This window comes from Heterostelium album, assembly GCF_000004825.1.
Source record: "Heterostelium album PN500 unplaced genomic scaffold PPL_scaffold4, whole genome shotgun sequence".
Classification (NCBI taxonomy): Eukaryota; Evosea; class Eumycetozoa; order Acytosteliales; family Acytosteliaceae; genus Heterostelium; species Heterostelium album.
Window position 1 is genome coordinate 1 of NW_008805066.1, and position 22,478 is coordinate 22,478.

Sequence of the window (22,478 nt, forward strand, 5' to 3'; positions counted from 1 at the left end):
GGTTAAGATAAAAAAAAAAAAAAAAGGAAAATCAAACCTACTAAAAATTGAAAAAGGTTTTAAAAAAAAATAAAAAATGATTTTTTGTCCAATTTTTTTATGTTTTTGAGCAAGATCAAATGACACTGTCTTTAAAGAGATAATCATGATTCCTCATCAGGAGATAAAAAACATAATAGCTTTAAATTAAAAAAAAATTAACATGTTAAGCTTTTATTAGTATTTTTGGATGGATTCAATTATTTTAAGTATTTGTTTTGTTTTTTGTTTTTTGTTTTTTTTGTTTGCGACTGATTTGTAGGTTATTTTGAATGGAACTGCATTAATTCATTCGATGTGATTTGACATTGTTAATAATATAATAATTATTTAGAATTAATAAATATTATAATAAATAATTGTTGTTGTTGGATTTGAGATTGGATGGTAATGATAATAATAATGAACAGGAAAAGGGAAAAAAAAAAGAATAGAAGGATAGATAGAAAGGAATTTATAATAGTATAATTATTAGAAAATATATAATAAATTATTAATTTTAGTTGGAGGGTGAATGTATGACGGGTGAAATGAGTGGACTTGGAACCAACTTTCTTCCAGCTTTGTAACCTTCTGAAAAACCTTTTGTACCATCGGGACCTTTTGGTTGACGGAGTATTGGTGATGAAACTAAACTATTACTGTTACTATTACTGTTGAGACTGTTGTTGTGGTTGTGGTTGTTGTTGTTGTTGATGTTATTGTGTAATGGACTGTTACTATTTATATTTATACTGTTGCTTATATTGAAATGTTGTTGTTGTTGTTGTAAAAGACTGCTGAGACTGCCAGCATTTGCACTTGGAAAACTGTTACTGGCGGAGAAATTACTAAAACTATTTAAACTGTTGGCTGGATTACGCCAGAGGCTGCTTCCAGGTGATGTCGATAGCTCAATATCTGATCCGGAACGATCGCGAACCATGGTACCAAAGCCACGGGTGGTGAATGGGTTGGAGAGAAGACTGTTGGTTGGTGATTTCTCCCATGAAGTGGCAATCTTGGCGTCGTTGATGAGAAGCGATGGTGTCTTGCCGGTGATGGAAGAGGGTGGTGTCGATCGGAGGAAATGATTGCCGAAACTCGAGCTGAGCTCCATTGGCTTACTGATAAACATGGATGAGGTCGGAGTCGAGGAGAGTGAGGTGTAAGAGTTGGTCGGGGTGGTGGAGAGTGGTGCCAAGTGGCCGCCAATGGAGGCGGGCGACGACGACAAGAATTGGGACATCATGTCGTCTTTGCCTGGAGTGCCTATGATTGGCTTCTTGTTGGTGACGATGATGGAACGGTTTGGTTCTTCGCCAACCGATGTATGTGAGAGTTTAAGCTTTTCAGCCATGTTGTGAATGTACATTCGTTGTACTCCTGTGAAAGTGGAGAATGTAATCTCTGTTGCATTGGGATCCTCCTTGAACTCACGTAGTTGATCCCATACTTTTCGGAGCTTTTCGTCCTCAAGAACCTCTGAGGGAATCTCGCTGGACTTGCTTACTTTTCGCTTGTATTCAAGACGCACACGACGACCGTGTACATCGGCACCGTTCAAGGCATCGAATACCTTGATGGCGTCTTCGAGAAGACGGTACTTTACAAATGCCATTCCACGGAACACACCGATGCTGTCGTAGTGGAAGTTGACTGACTGTGGAGCGGATGGGTTGATGTTCTCGAGTATCTCTTGAAGTTGTACTTGACGCAAGTTGAATGGCAGATTCTTCAAGACCAAGGTCGAGTCTGGCTTGTTTTCGATCATCGAAGGCAACTGTGTTGGAAGTGATGAGCATTGTGGTGAGCCAACGGTGGCGACACGTGGATCCTTTCCAGGTGTGATACGCTTGATTCTCTCTATCTGAATGATTTGTCCATCGATTTCCTTGTTGCTAAGCATCTCTATGGCGTTGTCTGCCGATTCCGAATCGAGGAACTGGACAAATCCAAAGTTTTGTCGTTCACGGAAGTGGTGGGCACGTACCGGTCCACATTCCTCGAGTTGTTTCAAGAGGACAGCCAAATTGATCTTGTCGCCCTTGGTTGAAATCAATACTGCATGACGATCTGACTTGTCGCTCTTTGTTCTTTTATCTTTTGTTTTGCCAGCTACACCAAGAATGTTGGTGGCAGCGGCTGTTGCTGAAGTGTGTGCTGAGGTAGTAAGTGTAGCTCCAATACCTTGTGATTTACGCAAGAGGAGTTCTCTCTTGACTGAAGAGTCTTGCTCATTCAATGCAAGATCTGCAGATTCGCCAAATGTGAGATCCTCGAAAGAGAGATCTTCAATTGAAGGGTGTTTTGGTTCTTCCATCATCTTGCTTTTCTTTCTGTGCTAAAACTTTCTTAATTAACTTGATTAATTGACTGCTACTGCTGCTGCTTGTTGCTTATAATAGTGAATAATCTGATAATGATGATGATGATGATGAATACTAATTAGGTAGTCAGGTGAGTGATTGATTGATTGAAGAGGAGAAAAGGGGGAAAAAATATGCCTAATAAAAAAAAACAAAAATTATATATTTTTGATAAATCGTTTCGTTTCAGTTGAGTTGAGATTAAATAGAGTTTTGATTGAGGATGATTATTACTAATATGCTTGTTGGTGTGTGGTGATTAATTCCAATGCCAATCGATCGTAGTAATTGATAGAAATAATACAATTAAATTTCAAATTTAACTATTTTAGCTGAGTGAGGTTGAACTTTAGTTTAAAAAATTATTATTATTTTTTATGTTGTTGGTTGGTTGTTTGTTGTTGTTTTCTTTTTTTTTTTGATTTTATTTTGCTTTCTAAGTATATTGTTTGAAGAGAGGATAAAAAAAAAAAAAAAAGTTAGAAACTTATTATGATTAAAACTATTATTATTATTTAAAACAATAATATTTAAAATAGAAACTCTAAAACTCTATTTTGAAACGTGTGTTGTTGTAATAGTAAGTAGTAGTAGGTTAAGGTGTTGTGGTGTAAAGGAGAGATTGAAAGTGGAGGTGGAGTGGATTTAAAACAATAAAAGAGAGATGAGCAAATTTTGCTTAAGTAGCGATTGTATGGAATGTGGAATGTTCTGTTTTAAAATTAAATTAATAAAATAACAATAAAACTATGATATGAATAATTGTAGAAAAGGAGAGACATAGTCATATAGACAATTGAATCATATATCACCACCTCTCTAAAATACATAGGTTAAGTGCACTTGTAGATATATGATTATGACTGATGATGATGATGATTATTAGATATTTTAACAGTCCATATTATATATATATATATATATATATATATTTATATAGCTATTTTGATGTGATTGTCTATCAAAGTGAGTGAGTGATCAATTTGAATTGTTTGATTACTGATGATTAGTTGGTCTTTTGTGTTAATTAAAAAAAAAAAAAAAATAGAACAAAAAAATAGTGTTGATACAACACATATACTAATAAAATATTTATAAAAGTAAAATAGATGATTGATTATGTGATTTATTTTTGTTGTGGGTGAGTGGCTGATAAAATACTTTAACAATCGAGGGTGTAGATATGCAGATAAGAAATGATTATTTCATATTGACTTTTGATTGATTATACATTGATTGTGATTAATTGGATTGATCGATTGGTTATTGCAACCTGAGAACTCTATTTGCAAGAGTAGTCGCTTTAATATTAATTTGCTGACTTTTAAAGGATACTTTAGTTGTGTTTTTAAAAATTTTTAAAATAAAAAAAATATAATTAAAATTAAATAACAATTATTTATAATTTGCTTTGCTTTTGTTATTCCTATCACTATATCTGCTTGTAATCAACACAAATATCAAAACAAAAGTTTAAATAATGATGTTATGATGATATGATGATATGAAAGTTTAAATTAAATTATTCTTTGATCAAGTGTACAACGTGTTATTGATTATTATTATTATTATTTAATAGTTTTGTTCTCTATGATTCACTTTAAAATTCAAATAAACTCACATTTATGGATGCTATTATTATTATTATTACTTTACACTTTTTATACAAATTAATTAATGAAACATTTATAACTATAATGATATTGATTTGTCTTTTATATAATAAATAAATATAACTCTAACAGGATATTAAAAATACATTCAAATTCATTCAATAACCAGGATTCAAGTAGTATTATATGGTTGGGTGTGAATTGGAGGATAATATATAGATAGAATAATGGTTGAGTTTGAATTGAGTTTATCTATCACCCGCCAAACAATATCATTATTAACTATAATTAGATTTGTTTTGTATCTCTTAACAATAATAATAATAATAATAAAATAGCAAATAAAACAATATAACACATATAATAAAAAAAACAAATAAAAGTTGTGTTTTGTGTGTGTGTGTATGTGGTAGATGATGTTATTGTCAGTAATTTGAATTAAAATATTTATATAAAAAAGGCGAAAAGTATGGGGTTTGTTGCAAACAACCAAGAGTTAGATATTGTTTGTATCGTCATTTGATATGATTCTTGATTCTAAATAGTCAATGATAATATAAATCAAATATGACTGTCGAATCTTGTTGTTTCTGTCTTCTCTTTGCAATTCTTGCTTTTACTTTTCCAACTCTACCATACTATACTTTTGCTGTGTGCTAATGTTGTGTTACTATATTTATGCTACCACACTCACTTGTGAAATTGAGAAAGTGAAGATAGAAAAGATAGATATACTTTATTTCAAACTAAACTATTTGTGTGAAGAATGAAATAAAAGTTGTGTTATGTTGTGGTGGTGGTGATGTGTGCGATTATAATCGTTTCTACCGACTTTGCTACTACTACTACTATTACCACTTGAGTAAAACCAATGCATTGAACAAAATAATTAAAAACCTACCTTTTTTTCGTTATAATTTCTTGTTATTTAAAACAATAGAACAGTCAACAGGTAAACAAACCACAGCAAGAGTATTTACAACTGCTGCAGACGATTATTATTAGATAATTACTATGAGATTATCTATTTTTCTTATTTCTACTAAATTATATACTATTTATATAATATATTACACTATATATATATATACTCTTATGAAGTTGAACTAAGAAACTTTTACTTTGAAAACAATCGGGTTATCTTATTGTTATTGTCTTTTTTATTTTATTATTATTTATTTTATTTTTGTCTACTTTTGACTGTGACTGACTCTTTTATTATCTAACTAAAAATGAACTTAAACTACTAGTATGTCTGCATAGTGCTAAAGATTAAAGATAAAAAAAAATTTTAAAAAAAAATAAAGAAGAAACAAACAAAATAATAATAAAAAATAATTATTATTGATTTAAACTATTCAAACTTGGTATTTGTATTTAAGTTTGAATTTTAGAAAAAAAAGATTATTACTATTTTACTGAAAAAAACTTTGAATTTAGTTTAGGATTATTATTATTTTAATAAGATTGTTAATATTATTAAAAGTTGTATTATTACTATTTTATTCTTTTGTTATTAATTTATTATGTTTGCGATATTCTGCTTGTAATAATAATCAAAATTCAAAAACAGAAATATTTTGTTTTTTTTTATTTTATTTTTAATTTTTTATTGTAATTAGTAGCGGCATAGGTAGGTGGATGTTGTTGATGTTTTTCGTTTCTAAAAAAAAAATTAAAAAAAGAAAGAAAAATATTAAAAAAAAATTGTTGTTGTTTTTTTTTTTAAGGACCCTTTTAAGTCTGCCCAGAGACTACTTTTTTTTTCACAATTTCTTTGTTTTTTTTTTTGTCGATTGTCACCTAAGAAAAAGTCGAGTTTATTTTTTTTTTGTAAAAAAATCTTTTGTCTTTTTATTTTTTTATTGTTTTTTGGTTCTGTTGCAAAAAAAAAATAGTAACAAAAGCAAAAACGAATCCATGCAGTATCCAATGCCTTAAAACTATTGTGCAATTTAAATTAATTAATTGCATTACAGCAGTTCAGTGATTAACGTTTTTTTTTTTTGTTTTGCTTTGATAGTCAGTGGAGATTTGGGTTACCCCCTAACCACACACACATATACTACCAATTATTGTAAATGAACAAATTACTAGTAAACCATTTGTAGTAGTTATAACCATGTTCATTTAACATCCTGCAGAGTAGTCTGTGGACAGCCAGTTGGTGAGATGATCAGCGGTTGAGATGATCACACACACCTAAAGAAACCACAGCCGCACTACATCCTACTCACATTTATAGGAGAAGGAAGTGAAGGAAGGAAAGATGAACCACCTTCACTATGTTTGGTGTTGTTGTTGTTTTTTCTCCATAACACGAAGCGATTTGTAGTAGATTTCCTGTGTGGCGATGACGGTGCGGTTCAAGGTATTGGCGACTCTCTCGAATAACTTCATTCTCTCTTTGCTCGAAATGCTCTGGAGAAGTTCCGGTGTTATCATCTTCATTACATACTCCTTGTCGACTTTGGACCAAGTTCTCTTTGGGTATTTCTTTGGAATACTGGCAACACTCGAGAAGTCATTCTTTGTGGATGTCTTGTTGACAACAATATACTCTGTGCTTCCGGTGATACCCTTACCACTGGACACACCACCACCATTGCCATTGTATATTTTAATATATTTATTCAAATGGACAACAGTTTGATTTACATTTTGTGATTGTAATTGATATTGATTATTATAGTTATTGTAATCACCATAGAGTTTGGTGTGATGATTTAAAATAAAACTAATAGTAAATCTTTGATCAATTTCTTGGTATTGTGTCATTTTTGTGTTTTAATTATAGATAATTTGAAAGAGGTAGGTGGAAATATGAAGTAATATTTTAATAAATAAATAAATAGGTTAAATGGTTGGAAAATAAAAAGTTACAAAATGTATTGATACAAGAATATATATATTTATAGATTTATATTGGTTTAAAATACAAAATACTTGAAAAGGTTGTTGTTTTTATTGATTATTGACAAATTAATATAAAATGCACATATATACTTCTAAAGTGTGAATTTGTTATTTGTGGATGGAGAGAAATCCGGATGAATGGTGAGATTATTCAATGTTCTGCTCTGTTGAATCAGCAACTTTAAAAAAGAACTAAATTAATTCAAAGCTATATTTGAACTAGATTTAGTTATTTTAATTACATTGGGTTGGGTTTACCTTAGGGTTTGTTTGCCTATCACAGGGTATCTGATGCGCTGATGATATCAAATATCCATCAATCATCAATAATAGTCTGATGTTACATCAATAATTATTTAATCAAAAAGTAAACTAAAGTTAACACAGTGAATCAACCAAAGTAGATTCATACAATTTAAACTGGTGTATACACCTCACTTTTGAATCAATAATGTCTGACTAAACCTAAGCCTAAGCTAAAATTATAATATTGTTTTATTTTGGTTTTGTTGCAATTTGATCATTGGTTGAAGATGGTTAGATACACGCAGCTCGACTCACCGCTTTGACGAAATATTAATTATTTAATTAAAATTAAACCTTTTTTGTAAAAAAGTTGGCTGAAAATTTTGTGGATCTATAAAAAGAACATTTTTTAAATCAAAAAAGCTCCAAAAAAAAAAACTTCGAACTCTAAAAATGACTGCAAGTTCCCACAAATAAATCAATGAGCATGTGCCACACAATTGTAATTGATTGGGATATATTTATGAACTATGAAAAGGTGGCAAGTTAAATTTAGATTATTTTTTTCTCTTTTATTAAATTTTTAATCCGTATGATGGACTTAATTTGAAAAGATATACAATACTTTATTATCATTGGTTAATCATTTGGTTGATGGTTGATTTTATACCTTTCACTTTACTTTTAGATAGTTTCATTGATTTTACTTTGCAATTTTAATTTTTAATTTTTTAATATTAATATTTTTTTCTTTTTACCCTTTAATTAAAGAATCAATATCTTTTTTACTCAATTTTTGTGTAGTTATAATGTAAAGTTATAATGTATGTATCAAAAAAAAGTTATCAATTTATTAAGAACAATTGTCTTTTGATTTTTTTTTTGACAGGTGAAAAAAAAAAAAAAAGGAGATGGAAGGAGGTCAATTGTCTGTGTTTTGTTCTTTTGATTGTTTTGTAAAAGAGCTAGAGTCAGATGATGAAATGGAAGTGGGGTGGTTTGGACTATCTGTACTGGTAGTGGTGGTAGTGGTTGTAGTTGTAGTTGTTGGTTTATCTTCATCACTGTTGGAGTTGCTCAATAAATTATTTATATTTAGTACAACAGGAGGAGGAGGTTGTTGTTCTATTTTCTGTTGTTGGTCTAACTCTTTTTCTTTCTTTTTAGCTTTTGCAAAGTGGAGACCACATGCATTACAAAGAGATCGATGACCGTCGGGGCCTTTTCTCCACTCTGGTGTTTCGGCAGTGCCACATCTCTGGCACTTGGTGCTATCGTCGTTGTGCTCATATTTGTTGGAACTCTTTCTATTTCTTCTTGGTCGTAAGTCAAAATATCTAAAACAATTAATAATTGATCAAACTGGAATTAGCATCTAAACTTTTTTGTTTTTCTGGATAAAAATTTTTTTCATCTATACATACTCTTCTTTTTTATTACTAGCTTCATTGGATTTAGATTTTTTAATACGGTCTATCTTTTTCATTATTGATTCGACCTTGTCGTGTAGTTCGTTCATCATTTTAGTCTTCTCCTTTGTCACTCCTCTTTCTTTGTCGATATCCTGGCAGAGAGGTAACAATGAGCTAATCATGCTGTAAAATCCACCCTCAACGATAGGTAAAGAAAAAAACTCTTGTTGATTGGGATTTTGTTGTTGGTGTTGTTGTTGTGAGTATGGTGGTGGTGGAGGTGGTGGCGGAGTTCTTTGGTGTTGTAGAACTATTGACTCGGGTGACAGTGGAATCATGTGTACAGGTGGTGGTTGTGTGAAGTGGCTGGCTGATGGTGGAGGTGTTGGCTGTTGCTGATAATATAAAGGTGAGTGTGGGTGTTCGTTGCTATTCGGGGATATACTGAGACGCGGAGACAGTTGAATTGGAGTAGTCACCGCAGAGTGAAACATAAGGTTTGGCGGAGAACCTGAGGCAGTTGGAGTGGTTGGAGTGGCGTTCGTGGATGGTGGCGGAGAAACTAAATTGTTACCATGGTGGAGATAACTGTGATATGGATAATTATAGGGATGATGCATTACAGATTGAGGAGACTGTGGCACACTAGAGTAAATAGGGTAATTATAATTATGATATCCATATAAATGTTGTGCTTGTTGTTGTTGGTTTGGAGGTGATGATGTTGCTGTTGCCGTGACACTGTGGAATGGTTGGGATACATTTGAAGTTGGAGATTGTTGTTGTTGATATGGATGATAATGTACAGTATTCCTTGTCCTCTGTGGATTCTGAGGTGGTGTAATATTAGGAGGTTGAATTAAATCATTATATGAATTTGACCGTTGAATTTGATGTTGATTTTGTTGTTGTTGTTGCTGTATTTGCTGCTGCTGCTGTTGTTGTTGTTGTTGTTGTTGTTGTTGTTGTTGTTGATCCTGATTATTTGGAATCGTTGTCCAAGACGGTAACATCCTTTTTCTTATCAATGGCCCTTTCAACCGACCTCAGAGATTTATATCCACCATAAATAATTTAATGCCTTCGATACAATAAATATTTGATTTAAAAATGGAAACAATTGGATAAATAATTTAAATAAAACAGATTTTTAAAAAAATAAATAAATAAAATAAATAAATAAATAGTTTATTATAAATAAATATTAAATTGGTTGAAATGATTGGTTGGGACAAAAAGACAATTAGTTGAAAAGAAATTCAAAAAAAAAATAGATTAAAGTTGTAGAATGATTGTTTGATTTTATTATAATTTGGTGTTGATATAGATTAACAGATGGAAAAGATTAAATAATAGATAAATCTATGTGGTGGTTATTTAATTGTTATTATTGATGTTTGTTTGCTTGGGGTTAAATTTATCTGACTGAATTGGATTAATTGATGTTGGTTGTGTTGTAATTGAAATGTGTGTGAAGTGAAAAACACAAATGCAATGACATTCAGACAAACAAAATAAAACTGGTTTTCGTTGGTTGAAAGTATGGTGATTGGTGGTGGTGTTGTTGAAGTTTGACCAAGATGTAATATATGATTATTATTATTTTTAAAGGAATTAAAAATATTATAAAATGTTTTAAAAGAAAATAGAAAAATAAACACAATCGAACTTTGAAATTTATTGTGTTAAAGTTGAACTCAATTTTGGAATTAGTTGTTTTTCTCCTGTTTAATTTCGAGGTTGTGAGGTGTTTTTTTTTTAGAATTGGGTTTTTTTTTTTTTTTTTCGCAATGTGATTGTAGTTGATTGGTTTTTAGCAATTTTGTTATACTTTTTGGTATTGAGGCTGAGTGGTTTAATAATGATTATTTAGTTGTTTGTTAAAATAAATGTGGAAGTAAGACTGAGAGAGCGAAATTCACTTGGTTTGTTAGAATGTTTGGTGTTCCTACTAATATTATTATTTGGTGGTGGTGATCGAACTATTCGAGCATCACTAAACAGATTTATCTATATAGTAATGGAATTCTCAATTATGGAGATGATTTATTTTTAATATAATAAAACTATAATATTTAAAATAATTTTATTTTATTTTATTTTTCCAAACATTGTTTTTGTTTTTTAGTTTTTTTTTTTGATCAATAAAATGTGCCACACCCAGTCATTGGTATGAATCAAAATAAAAAATCAATGTTTGCAGAGTGATGCTGTCTTTAGTAGTTGTAGTTCTAAAGAAGCTATCTTTGGCAACATTCTATCAGCAACAAGATCTTACCACACCATCGGGTATGGATTTGTTGTCATTTTTATCACCACACTATCATTTTATTTCGACGCGAAGAGGCAAAAAAAAAATTGTTTTTTTTTCATTTTTTTTCAAAAAATCTTTTGGTTCACAAAAAAGACCCAATTGACAAATGTGAGGTCATTTTTTTTTGTGATTTGATGTCTGGTCGATGTGTGTTGAGCCCCTTCTCTGGTAACCAATATTAAACTATTTTTTCAAATAAAAAAGAAACACGATTTGCATTTTCTATTTAAAAGTGTATTCGTTTAAAATAATTTTTCTGCTTTCATCATCAACTAATACCTGATCAACTTTTCAATGGTTTGAAAACCCCATAAATAAACAAAGAATCACTGTATTTTTCGATCTCTAAATATTCTTCGTTTTTTTTTTTTTTGATCCAAGACAACACAATGAAATGAAGGGTTATAGTAAATCTCAGTTTCTTAGACCAATCTTAGATTGAAAATAAAATTAAATTAAAATTAAAAATTAATTTAAAAAAAAAAATAAAATGGCAAAAGAAAATCGTCTAAAAATACAAATTAATTAATTAATTAAAAAATATCAACCCACAATTTGATCTATTTTGATAAAATAGAGTGTGGGAAAAACTAAAGTAAATTGATTCAATTTTGTGAACACCTCAAACAAATTTGGTATGTCACTGCTCATTTGTAGAATGACACCTGGTCCAGTGACATCGTGACAAAAAAAAGGGTAAACAAACAACTTAATGGGTTTTAAAATCTTGGATCGATGACCTTGTCGTAGTTGATCCGTATCATCATGTTTTCACAATAAACTTTAAACCGTGTCCGTTTAACCAACAGTTGAATTAAGAGAAAAAAAATCTGACTTTTTGTAAAAATTAGATTGGATCACTTCATTTAAGAGGTTTACCAATGGTCTACCAGTTTTAAACTTTTATTATTAAAGGTTTGAAGATCTTTGAAGAATCGGTTCAAAGATTTTAAATTCAATAAACATGCTGTACTGAACAAAAATTAAATAATCTAAGATGCAAAGGAGATTGGAATTAGTTGCTGAATTTGCAGAGGTTTGAATAGTTTAGTGATGGTAGTTACCTTTTTGTTTAAAAAAGTTAATGATAAAGATATACAGGCAGGAGTTATATAATTAAATAAATATAAAAGTAAAGTTTTATATAATTATTATCATATTTTTTTGTTTTTTTTTTGTTTTGTTTTGATTGATTTGAATTCCATATTTTAAGAATGAAATAAACAACAAAACAAATAAAAAAAAAAAGGTTAAAATGATGAAAAAAAAAAAAAAAACAAAGAAAAAAACATCTATATTTCTATTATTATTATTATATTACATAGCTACTAAAAGCTTGAGTCATGATATGCGAATGGTTCATATTCATGGTATTCTGAAGAATGTTTATTTCTATTCTTCTTTGTTTGAAACAGTCTTCCTATACTTCTAAACATTGTCATCAAATTGATTGTAAAGAACTCTTTGAATCTGTTTCGTTTTGGATTATATATCATTTTTATATATTAAATATTTTGTTGAATTTTAAATTTTATTTTATTATTATTGGTAGTTTGATTATCGAATTATTTTGTATAGATATTATAAATAAATAATTTTAAAATTCAAGTTTTCCAGGTTGTTGGAAAAATGATATTACAAAAAGTATAAAATATATATAATAAAAAAAAAAATATGGAATCTATTAAAATAAAAAAGTATTTTGTATTTTAGATAAGAATAAATGGTTTAATAAATGAACAACAACAACTTAGTTTTGTTTGTTTTTTGTTTAGTTAAACTTGGCTAAGCTTTGCTCTAATTATAAATAAAATAAAATAATAATATTATATACAAATATTAAAATAAAACAATTGTGGGTGTGGAATGTTGTAGTGTTGTGGTGGTGGTGTTGTTGTTGGTGGTGGTGGGTAAGCGATGTCTATTAGTTTGTTTTGTTTGCTGATTATTTGTATGTTGTTGCCAAAGTTGTATTGTTAATTCTAACTTTGAGAGTTTCTATTAATATAGTTGTTTAATTGTTTAATTGTGTTTATTTATTGTTGTTAAATATATATATATATATATATAAATAATGTTGAACAAACAAATTTGCGATGAATTGATGTGTCTATTTGTTTGTTTGTTGTTTTTGTTTTTCTTGTCTTATTATTATTATTATTGTTGTCTACCACTATCTTTAGTTCTGAGATCTTATTTATTTGGATTTGTTTTCTATTTTGCACACAACAACAAATAGTAATCACCACACATAATATACAATTACTATTTGTTTTTTGTTACCACTATTACTATGTTATTCTATTATTATTATTATTATTTTTTGGTATGTAATGATCTGATTGGCCAGAAAACCACATCAAAGTATCTATCACTACTTTTACACTATTATTAATATTGTTGTTGCTGCTATTGCACCTGCTATTTATTGTTTTTACTGTTGTATTTTTCTTGTATCTCGTTTGGAAAATATTATTATGATAAATATAGATATAAAGAGAGATGGAGATCAGCTGATTTGATTGATATCAATGGTTATTATTGATATTATTACTATTACTACTTTACTCTACTACTAATGTTTTATGTATATTTGTTGATCGATGATGTGTTATATTATTCCTTCGATGTTTCTTTTCTTGTTCTGTTATTTTTGCTCTGGTTGGTTTGATTGATTGACGATCTTTTCCTTTTTTTCTCTCTATCTCAGGAATTTGATTGGAAATCTACTAATCTTCCTTTCTTTCTACTCTGCTACGATCTATTTAACCACAATGGTAGTAGCATATATATTTTGTGTGTGTGATAAATGATAATGATAATAATGGTTGTGTGTGAAATGATATAATATAATATAGTATATGTATTGATACTAATTATCTACGATTTTGTATTAATACAGTGTTGTACAGTTTTATCTATACAATTATTATAATTTTAAAAAAAATTAAATAAATAAATGTTTTTTTTGTTTAAACTTATTTGTGTTAAAAGAAATTGACTTTAATTAACTAATACTGATTACTCTTATTATTAAAGTGTTTATTCTTTGCAAAAAAAAAACCAAAAGTGGTCTATTTTTTTTTTTCTTTAATTAAAATTTGGTTTTTTTTTTTTTGCAGACATTAAGAGGTTATATGGTGCAATGGTAATCACATTTGGGTTTTTTTTTTTGCATGATGAAGCTTCTCAGTGCACCCAAATAGTTTTTTGGCAACTTTTTTATGTTTTTGGGAAGTGGTGTGGTTTAATTATCTCGTTAAATTAAAGAGCTCAAATTTTCGTTGAAAATGGAGAGAGTGTTACCATATGTGTGAATCGCTTTTGTAACTCTCCTTTTCAGAAGCACTTAGCATGTTGCTATTTCACACCAGCAGAACAACAAACTTTGTTTTAAAAAAAAATGTAACTACCAAACTTAGAATCAAATAAGTAAATGATGATTTAAATAAAAAAAAAAAAAAAGATTGATATATTTTTGAGATAAAGAAGGAGTATTTATAAAGTCGATTTTTATTTTATTTTATTTTATTATTTATTTATATATATTTTTTCAAAAAAACCTTTTAAGCAGTTGATTGACCGGTGGCTAAGTAATAGGCAATTAAGGCGACGATGATGAAGATGATTGGAGCCTTCATACCCATACCTTGATTTTGTTGTCTGACTTGAGAAACTGGGGCAGCTGATTTAGTGGCCTTTGGTTTCTTGACCTCTTCGGATCTTGGTGGAGCACCGGCGACACGACCAATACGGAATTGCTTCATCTTTGACTTGGCGGAATCACTGTGTCCGACATCGTCAAACTCTTGAGTGGAGTCTTTACCGGCTGTACCCTTCAAAACTTCTTCACCACCTGGGTGATCCTCGACAAACTTGGTAACATCATAGACATCGTTATTGTAGATCAACCAGAGGTCTGAGAGTGAGTTGTGCTTCTTGATCTCCTCCAATGTATATGTAGTTTCGGCCATGTCTTTAAATTAGAATCTATCTTGAAAATGTTATTTCTTTGAGTTAATATTTGTTTTAAAAAAGTGTAAAATAATAATAATAAAAAAATAATAACCTATTCAATATTTTGCAAAAAAACTAATGATGTTTATGATATTTTAACAACAAATAGAAATGAATAAAAGTATAATTGAAATTATCATACAAAAAAAACCAAACGGTAACAAATTAACACAACAATAAAGTTTTAATTAAGTTTTGAAATTGTTTTTTTTAATATTTGTATGGTGGAGTTGTTAAAAATGGGGTGGTCATTTATATTGTCGTTAAATATTGTTAAATGTAGTTGAAAGGGTTTCAGCATAGTTCGATCGAATAATATATCACTTGAATATTTAAATAATGTAAAACGTTACAGCATTTCGTTCCTAATCGCTATTCAATGAATCTTTAATGTACACAACTCTTATAAATTAATGTTGTTGTTGTTGCTGCTTTTGACTTTTTGAAAACCAAAAATCCACCATAATAAATAGTGAATTTGAATATCTATAACCATTTTGATCTATCTATCTGTAATAAATAATTGTTATTTTATAATATATATAGTTCACTTGAACGACTATTATTGTTTAAAAAAAAAAAAAATTGTAGGACATTATTTAATTTTAACTTATGATTTATCATTATAACTCTCTTTAGATAATTAATTTTTTAACATATAAATATATATATCTATCTAACTTACACTTTCAATTGAATTGAAATAAATAAATAAATAAAAAAAAAACAAACCTCCCAAGGTGAAGTGATCAAAAAAAAAGGTCAAAAAAATTTTTTGACAAAAAAAAAAAAACATCTAAAAAGGATAATTTTAAGCACAAAATAATCAAATAAAATAGATAGATATATATGTACAACGGCTTGATGATTGTTAGATTGAGATTTCTTTGTTGTTTTTCAATAATAAATAATTTAAATATGTTTATTTTAGATATGCAACAGATATGGTGATGTTACATTGAAAAATAAAGTGAATCTTGATAGTCTATAAATTTACATTGTATGAGGGAGTGTATTCTAAACAGTGGGATATGATATGATTCTAGCTTGATCATCATCGAATTAATAGTTGTTATAAAGGTATGGTTGTTGTTGATGATGATTATGATGATGGGAGCTCTGATAGTATTGATTTGGTGTTGGTAGATTTTGTTGAAGCATCAATGAGCATTGTGGTCTTGTAAATATATCTTTTTTTAAAAGTGAACAACTGTTTGTTTTGTTTTTGGTCAATATTAAATTTAACAAATATCAAAAATAATAATTATTATACTTACTCATTTCTTGTAAACAATTGCGATAACTTGGTTTTGATAGATTTCAAATGATCCAAAGTTAACTTTAATATTTTGTTGAGCTGATTGTCGTCCATCGAGATTGGATTCCTAAAAACCGGATCAACATAGGACATAAGTTTGGATACCTCGAGACATATTGAGCATATTTCACTAATTTGTATACTATTTACTTTAAACAAATCAATTCTATATGCAAGATTCTCTACTAATAGTTCATATCTTTGAAATAATAGTTTCATAAAATTATTAATATAAATATTTTTTTTTAATAATATTTGTATTTTTTGTAAATAGTACCTGGACAGAGTTGTTTTCTTTTGTAATAGATTTGATAAAACCTTCACTCTATTTGTTAACAATAGAATATTATTCAACGAAATATCTATTTCTTCGTATCTAACAAATACATTATATAAGCTTGGACAAAGCGGAAAAAGTCCGAGTGCTAATTGGTAATATCCATTTAAATCGATATCTTTACTACTATTGTTATTATTGGTAATATTAAGATTTTTTGATTTCGATGACAAATCATTTTTTATGTTGTTGAGTTTTATTGGATTGGATGGAATTGGAGGTGTATTTTGTTCTTCATCTGAAGAAGCAGGGGAAGGATTTAATATTAATGACTCGTCTATTTCCATCTCAGTCGAATCTTCATATTTTCTATCGTTTTTATCATAGTTATTCGAATTTGGATTGTTGAAGTTTAAGACTGACGGTGTGGGTGAATCATTTTCTTTATCCTCCTCAATGATTCTTTCCAATTTAATTCTCGAGTGATAATATTTTAACATTTCTATAAATATTATTATTTCAAAGTGGAAAAATAAATAAATAAATAAATAAAGATAGAAAATGAATGAATATTTCTAAAAATTATTTATAATTTTTAGATTTAGGATTTACTGATTATAATTGTTTCTTGATGGAGAGAATATTAATGTTATTGTTGTTGAGATGATATGGTGATAAATATCAAATTAATAAAGTAATTCGGGATTGAACCGATTTGGTAGATAAAACAAAGAATCAATCAAACTAGCACCAACAACCAAATCAAATATTATAATAAAATTAACCTTGTTGTCAGTGGTTGAGTTGATGATGATAAAAATAATAGTGATGATGATGGCTGGCAGAAAGAAATTAAGTGTAGATGGACAGTAGTGCAACTAACAAAACATAGGGTATAGATGAAGCTGAGCGTGTGTGTGTATTTTGCAATATGGTTTTTTATTGATAGATAAGAGATTTATGAAAAAAAAATAAAAATAAATAATAGCAATATTATTTGTTTATAGAAATAATTTTATGATCGATCACAAAATCAAGGTGGTGGTTGAAATATAAATTAAATAGTATCTCTGGGGAGGTGAGAGAGTTAAGTGGTAGTGGTTAATTGATCAGTGTTTATGTTTTGGTGTGAGTTAGTCTGAAGAATTGTTTTTTTTTTGATTATTGTTTATTTATTATCTGATAATAAAAAGTTAAAAGAAAACATTCTGATTATCGATGATTAAAAATCAAATCAAATATTTTTATTAATTATTGCCAATATCACATTTATCGTAAATTTGAATCTTAGATTGATTTTTTTTTTGCAAAAAATGTGGGTAAATACTTCATCTTTTGATAATCTACATTTAATCTGCGATTTATCGAATTAAATATTTGAACAATTTATTATATTAATTAATAAATTATAATAAAAATTAATTTATTAATAATAAAAAAAAAAGTTAATAGAATGAAAATAATAAAGAATAATATTACTTAATTATTAATAATTAAATATCTGATGATTTGTCTCTACTATATATATATATATTTACAACTAGATTTTTGATTGCAATACTTTTACTAAAAGATTTCACATAATAAAATGTTACTATTTACACATATAAGTATAAAAAGAGATATCTATATTTATACAGTAACACATTGGACATTGATAAAACACACTTTTAAAAAACGAATGAATTCATTTGTCGTTTTATAATTTTTAGTTTTTTTTTTACAAAAATGAAGCAATTATTATAATGTGTTAAAAAGTATACAAGTCTATAAAAACATATATATATATATTATAGATATAAATAGATTATATTGTGTTGAGGGATGAGTAACAATCAATTATCATTAAGAGAGCAATTGGATATTGTTGTTAAATGGCTAGATGATAATGGTGTAAAGATAAATCATAAGCTGATTGAGATTGTATGTCAGAAACAATCAGTCGATGATGTTACCAACAAAAATACACCTCATGAACAAGTTGTAGAGGGTTTAGGTGTAATTGCATTACAAGATTTAAAAATTGATCATACTGGTATGATATCATTATATAATAATATAATAAATAAATAAAAATAAATTTACAAAATATAAAACAAACAACAACCTCATAGATTATCACCAACAACAACAACATCATCATCATCATCAACACACAAACACACACTCTCTCTATCTATCTCAACATATACAAAATTTGAAATAGAATTGACTTACACCACAATAATAATAATAATACCTGTAACATATTACTAATTATGAAATTACTCTAAAAATCATCATTAATTATATATTACTAGTGGCAATCATTCCAAAGTCGTGTTTGCTGACACCACATACCACATCGATATCAGCATACTTGAAGAAATATAAAATAAAAGATGCTACTGCAACCTCTATAGCTCTACTCTACGAAGCATCGATTGGCAGTCAATCAAAGTGGTATGGATATATCAAGTCTTTGCCTCTTAGTGTTGATCTACCGATTCTTTGGAATGATGCAGATCTCAAAAATCTAAAGGGAACATCAATTGAGACCGTTGTCTATGAGAACAAGGTAATTCATTCCCTTACTATTGAAATGTTCTTTCCTATAGACTAAAATAATACTAATCTATTTATATATATTTATCCTATAGGAAACAGTTGATGCTACCTATAATAAATATATAAAGTCAAAGTTGATTGCAAATCATCCAGATGTATTCAATGAACATGTATTCAGTTTAGATAACTTTAAGAGAGCCAGTTGTTTGGTATCATCACGTGCCTTTAACATTGATACTTATCATGGTGATTCTATGGTGCCTTTAGCAGATATGTAAATATTGTTAACACTATTGCAATATTAAACAATATTGACATCTTTACTTACATTTAAACATGATTTTTATAGTTTTAATCATAGAACAGGTAGAGAGAATGTACATATTGAGTCAGATGAAAACGATGATCTTTGTTCTAAATGTGGATCATCTTCATCTTGTAAACACAGAAAGAGATCAAGAGAAGATGATCATCATCACCATGGACATAAACATGATGAAAATTGTAATCATGATCATGAAGAAGATGAGGAGGATGAAGAAGAAGATGATGATGAACAGGTTCAAGTGGATGATCTCGATTATTTAGCAAATATAAAAGTACCAAAAGATTCATTGTTTATAAGAGTGGTTAGAGAGGTTAGTAAAGGATGTGAAGTCTACAATACATATGGAGATCACGATAATTCATTGTTGCTAAGTAAATATGGTTTCGTAGAGTTGGATAATCCATGCGATCTCGTTAGAGTCGAGCCAGACTTGATCGACAGAGTACTAGAGAGTCACTCTGGATTGGAACCGGCCGAGATTAAAGATCGACTTGCATTCTACTGTCAGTTGTTCGAGGCAGAGTCGAGAGATCACCATGCATTCGAATCGAGTGGTGCCGCTGACGATGCTTTGGTCTGCTCGATCTACTTGGCAATGCTCCAGACAGCACAATACCAACAGTTGAAAAAGACAAAACTCTCAATGATCTACAAACAACTCGATAAGCTCGAAGCAAAGCAAATGGTTCGATCCAACAAGCGTGTTGGAGAGTTCATTATCACTGTAATCGAAGAGAGACTAAAGCTGTTCCCAACTACCAATTTAGATATCAAACAGGAAATAGCAAATCTTTCAAGCATAACCGATCAAAGATTATTTAACTCAACATCACTACAAATTGCAGAGAAACAACTATTGTTAAATTCTAAAAAGTATTATCAAAACCTGATAGCTTAAAGCATATTGTGGTACAATAAAAAAAAAGTCAACTTAATTAAATTAACTTAATTTCTAACATGCTCAAATAAATGTGGTGGTGATCAATATGATTTCACACTTTTCTTTGTTCAATTCTTTAAGATGAGTATTCGGAGGTGTGGGTGAAAATATTGTGATCATTGCTGTGAATGTATATAATATATTTTGATAGTGGTAATTTAATATGGGTTAAAGATTTATAATTTATTTACAATTAATATTAATTAATATAAAAAAAATTGATTTAAAGCAATATGAATAATAATTTTAAGTAATAGTCAATTATTATCTTAATAGAAAGAATAATTAAAATGAAATTTGGTAGAATTAATATTAAATTTATATTTTTAGCTATATTCTTTCTTTCAAATTTAATTTTTATTATTACTATTTATTATCATTCAATACCAAATATTCATACAGATGTTTTTAATAAAATAGCAAGAGTTTCAAATTCAACTATCGATTTGGTACTAAACAGTACTGACATTGACCAAACTGGCCAGAGAAGAGAGTATCAAGGCCTAAAAAGAAAATCTAAGAAAGAAATCGAAAACTCATTCTATAAGTTGTCTAGATCAGATAAGAGATTCCAATTCTTGTTAAACAATGATGGTGAAACTCCTCCAATAGAAAAGGATAAATTCAATGAATTTATTGTCAAGAATGATGTAATATATCCAATTGCTCATCATTTTAAGACGAAATTCGGTAATCTTCCTTTTCATATTGCTGAACTTAATGCAAAGGCGTCCATTCATGAAAATGTCATCATTGAACAACATTGGTATGATATTCCACATCATAGTAACTCTAGTTTGTCATCTCTCAAAGTGAGAGAAGAGCTATTAAGGTTGACAAATGATTCCCCGATGATGGACTATGTACTATTGGAATATACTGGAGAGGAATCAGCATACGTTTTGGTTTGGGTTCTGAAAGCTCTGGCCCCAAAAGTGAATAGAAACATTATCATTATTGGAAAAGACACCTATTTGGAGGAGTTGGAAATTGTGGTAGATAGTTTTTTGGAATCGAATAAAGTCTTTGAAGTTTCAAAGAATATTCTCAATCCTGTCAATAGAAATCTCAAGAAATATGTAACTTTGTTGAAATTGGAAAAATACGACTCCAATACACCAACTTTTAAACTATATAATCTTTTGGATAGTTTAAATTGGAAACTCGACCCCTTCAATCAAATCCTATCCCATGAGAAGAATATGGATTTCTCGTACAAATGTAACACCCAGAAGTTTTTGGTTTTCAATCTTGCAGATTCTTTTAGGGAGAATCTTAGACATCTACCAATTGCCATTTCATTGTCCATCGCTTTCAATAGACACTTACTTTTAGACTCCACTGAGTTCTTAAATGATCCTCAATGGAATTTATTCTTAAAATATTCAAGGTTAGTATTGTTGTTTTCCAAATAAAACTCAAATTACTTATCTAAATAAATTGTAACTCTTAGATGTTCACACATTGAATATGCACCAGTTTTGGATAAATCAAATACTAGAGTATATGGTGAAGATCATGAAAATAGAGAAAGATATCAATTCACCTACTACAATCAAAACGAAATATTGGAGGGATCGGATATTCTCTTGAAGGCTGTAAGAGAAAAGTTTGGATTTGGAAATGATTTCGAATATGAATCGGCATTGCTAAATTGGATATTTAGATTTTCGAACAATGGAAGAAGAGCCTATCGCTCAACTTCTTTTGCACTCTATAAAGATGATATGAAGCTATACAGTCATCCTCCTCAATGTATAGCAATGTATGTTCAAAACAAAAAGGAGATGAACAAGTACTTGAATGCACTCAAGATTGTCCAATCTAAACAAGAATTCTCTTCAATTACCAATGTATTCCTGATGACAGAAGATAATAACCTGGTGGAAAACATCAATCAGTTTGAAGATAAATCATTGAAATTCCAATATCTCAACTATACTAGAGAACCTATCCAGAAATTGGAATTAGATAAACGATTAGAACAAACGGCTATCATGTTTACGGAGGTCCTAGAGGCAGCCCAATGTGAAATAATGATTGGATCCATCAATTCTTACATCGACAGATTCACTCTACAACTTTCGATATCGAAATTTAAGAGACCTGTATTCCTCTATGCTTTAGATAATTCAAGAATAGAATAGAATAAATAAATAAAAT

The 22,478-nt window shown here is 29.0% G+C and overlaps 8 protein-coding genes across 8 annotated transcripts; 3 read left to right on the forward strand and 5 right to left on the reverse strand.

Annotated features, from left to right (window-relative positions):
- Nucleotides 1-538: 538 nt before the first annotated feature.
- PPL_04560 (uncharacterized protein) lies at nucleotides 539-2,341 on the reverse strand (the record flags this gene model as incomplete). The annotated part of the gene is made up of 1 exon (XM_020575462.1): nucleotides 539-2,341. The coding sequence occupies one exon, from the start codon at nucleotides 2,339-2,341 to the stop codon at nucleotides 539-541; it is 1,803 nt and encodes a 600-aa protein (XP_020434257.1).
- A 3,249-nt stretch (nucleotides 2,342-5,590) lies between these two features.
- PPL_04561 (uncharacterized protein) lies at nucleotides 5,591-6,778 on the reverse strand (the record flags this gene model as incomplete). The annotated part of the gene is made up of 2 exons (XM_020575463.1): nucleotides 5,591-5,663; nucleotides 6,459-6,778. The coding sequence occupies 2 exons, from the start codon at nucleotides 6,776-6,778 to the stop codon at nucleotides 5,591-5,593; spliced, it is 393 nt and encodes a 130-aa protein (XP_020434258.1).
- Nucleotides 6,779-8,084: 1,306 nt separating this feature from the next.
- Nucleotides 8,085-9,587, reverse strand: PPL_04562 (uncharacterized protein; the record flags this gene model as incomplete). The annotated part of the gene is made up of 2 exons (XM_020575464.1): nucleotides 8,085-8,238; nucleotides 8,587-9,587. 2 exons carry the CDS (start codon nucleotides 9,585-9,587, stop codon nucleotides 8,085-8,087), a joined length of 1,155 nt encoding a protein of 384 aa, XP_020434259.1.
- Nucleotides 9,588-12,562: 2,975 nt separating this feature from the next.
- PPL_04563 (uncharacterized protein) lies at nucleotides 12,563-14,285 on the forward strand (the record flags this gene model as incomplete). The annotated part of the gene is made up of 4 exons (XM_020575465.1): nucleotides 12,563-12,585; nucleotides 13,379-13,422; nucleotides 14,011-14,036; nucleotides 14,235-14,285. 4 exons carry the CDS (start codon nucleotides 12,563-12,565, stop codon nucleotides 14,283-14,285), a joined length of 144 nt encoding a protein of 47 aa, XP_020434260.1.
- A 169-nt stretch (nucleotides 14,286-14,454) lies between these two features.
- On the reverse strand, nucleotides 14,455-14,862 carry cyb5A (cytochrome b5 A; the record flags this gene model as incomplete). Its single annotated transcript, XM_020575466.1, has 1 exon — nucleotides 14,455-14,862. The coding sequence occupies one exon, from the start codon at nucleotides 14,860-14,862 to the stop codon at nucleotides 14,455-14,457; it is 408 nt and encodes a 135-aa protein (XP_020434261.1).
- A 1,145-nt stretch (nucleotides 14,863-16,007) lies between these two features.
- Nucleotides 16,008-17,000, reverse strand: PPL_04565 (uncharacterized protein; the record flags this gene model as incomplete). The annotated part of the gene is made up of 3 exons (XM_020575467.1): nucleotides 16,008-16,095; nucleotides 16,183-16,422; nucleotides 16,501-17,000. The coding sequence occupies 3 exons, from the start codon at nucleotides 16,998-17,000 to the stop codon at nucleotides 16,008-16,010; spliced, it is 828 nt and encodes a 275-aa protein (XP_020434262.1).
- Nucleotides 17,001-18,324: 1,324 nt separating this feature from the next.
- PPL_04566 (SET domain-containing protein) lies at nucleotides 18,325-20,497 on the forward strand (the record flags this gene model as incomplete). Its single annotated transcript, XM_020575468.1, has 5 exons — nucleotides 18,325-18,535; nucleotides 18,801-19,057; nucleotides 19,140-19,321; nucleotides 19,397-20,248; nucleotides 20,467-20,497. 5 exons carry the CDS (start codon nucleotides 18,325-18,327, stop codon nucleotides 20,495-20,497), a joined length of 1,533 nt encoding a protein of 510 aa, XP_020434263.1.
- A 108-nt stretch (nucleotides 20,498-20,605) lies between these two features.
- On the forward strand, nucleotides 20,606-22,462 carry PPL_04567 (uncharacterized protein; the record flags this gene model as incomplete). The annotated part of the gene is made up of 2 exons (XM_020575469.1): nucleotides 20,606-21,705; nucleotides 21,769-22,462. 2 exons carry the CDS (start codon nucleotides 20,606-20,608, stop codon nucleotides 22,460-22,462), a joined length of 1,794 nt encoding a protein of 597 aa, XP_020434264.1.
- Nucleotides 22,463-22,478: the final 16 nt, after the last annotated feature.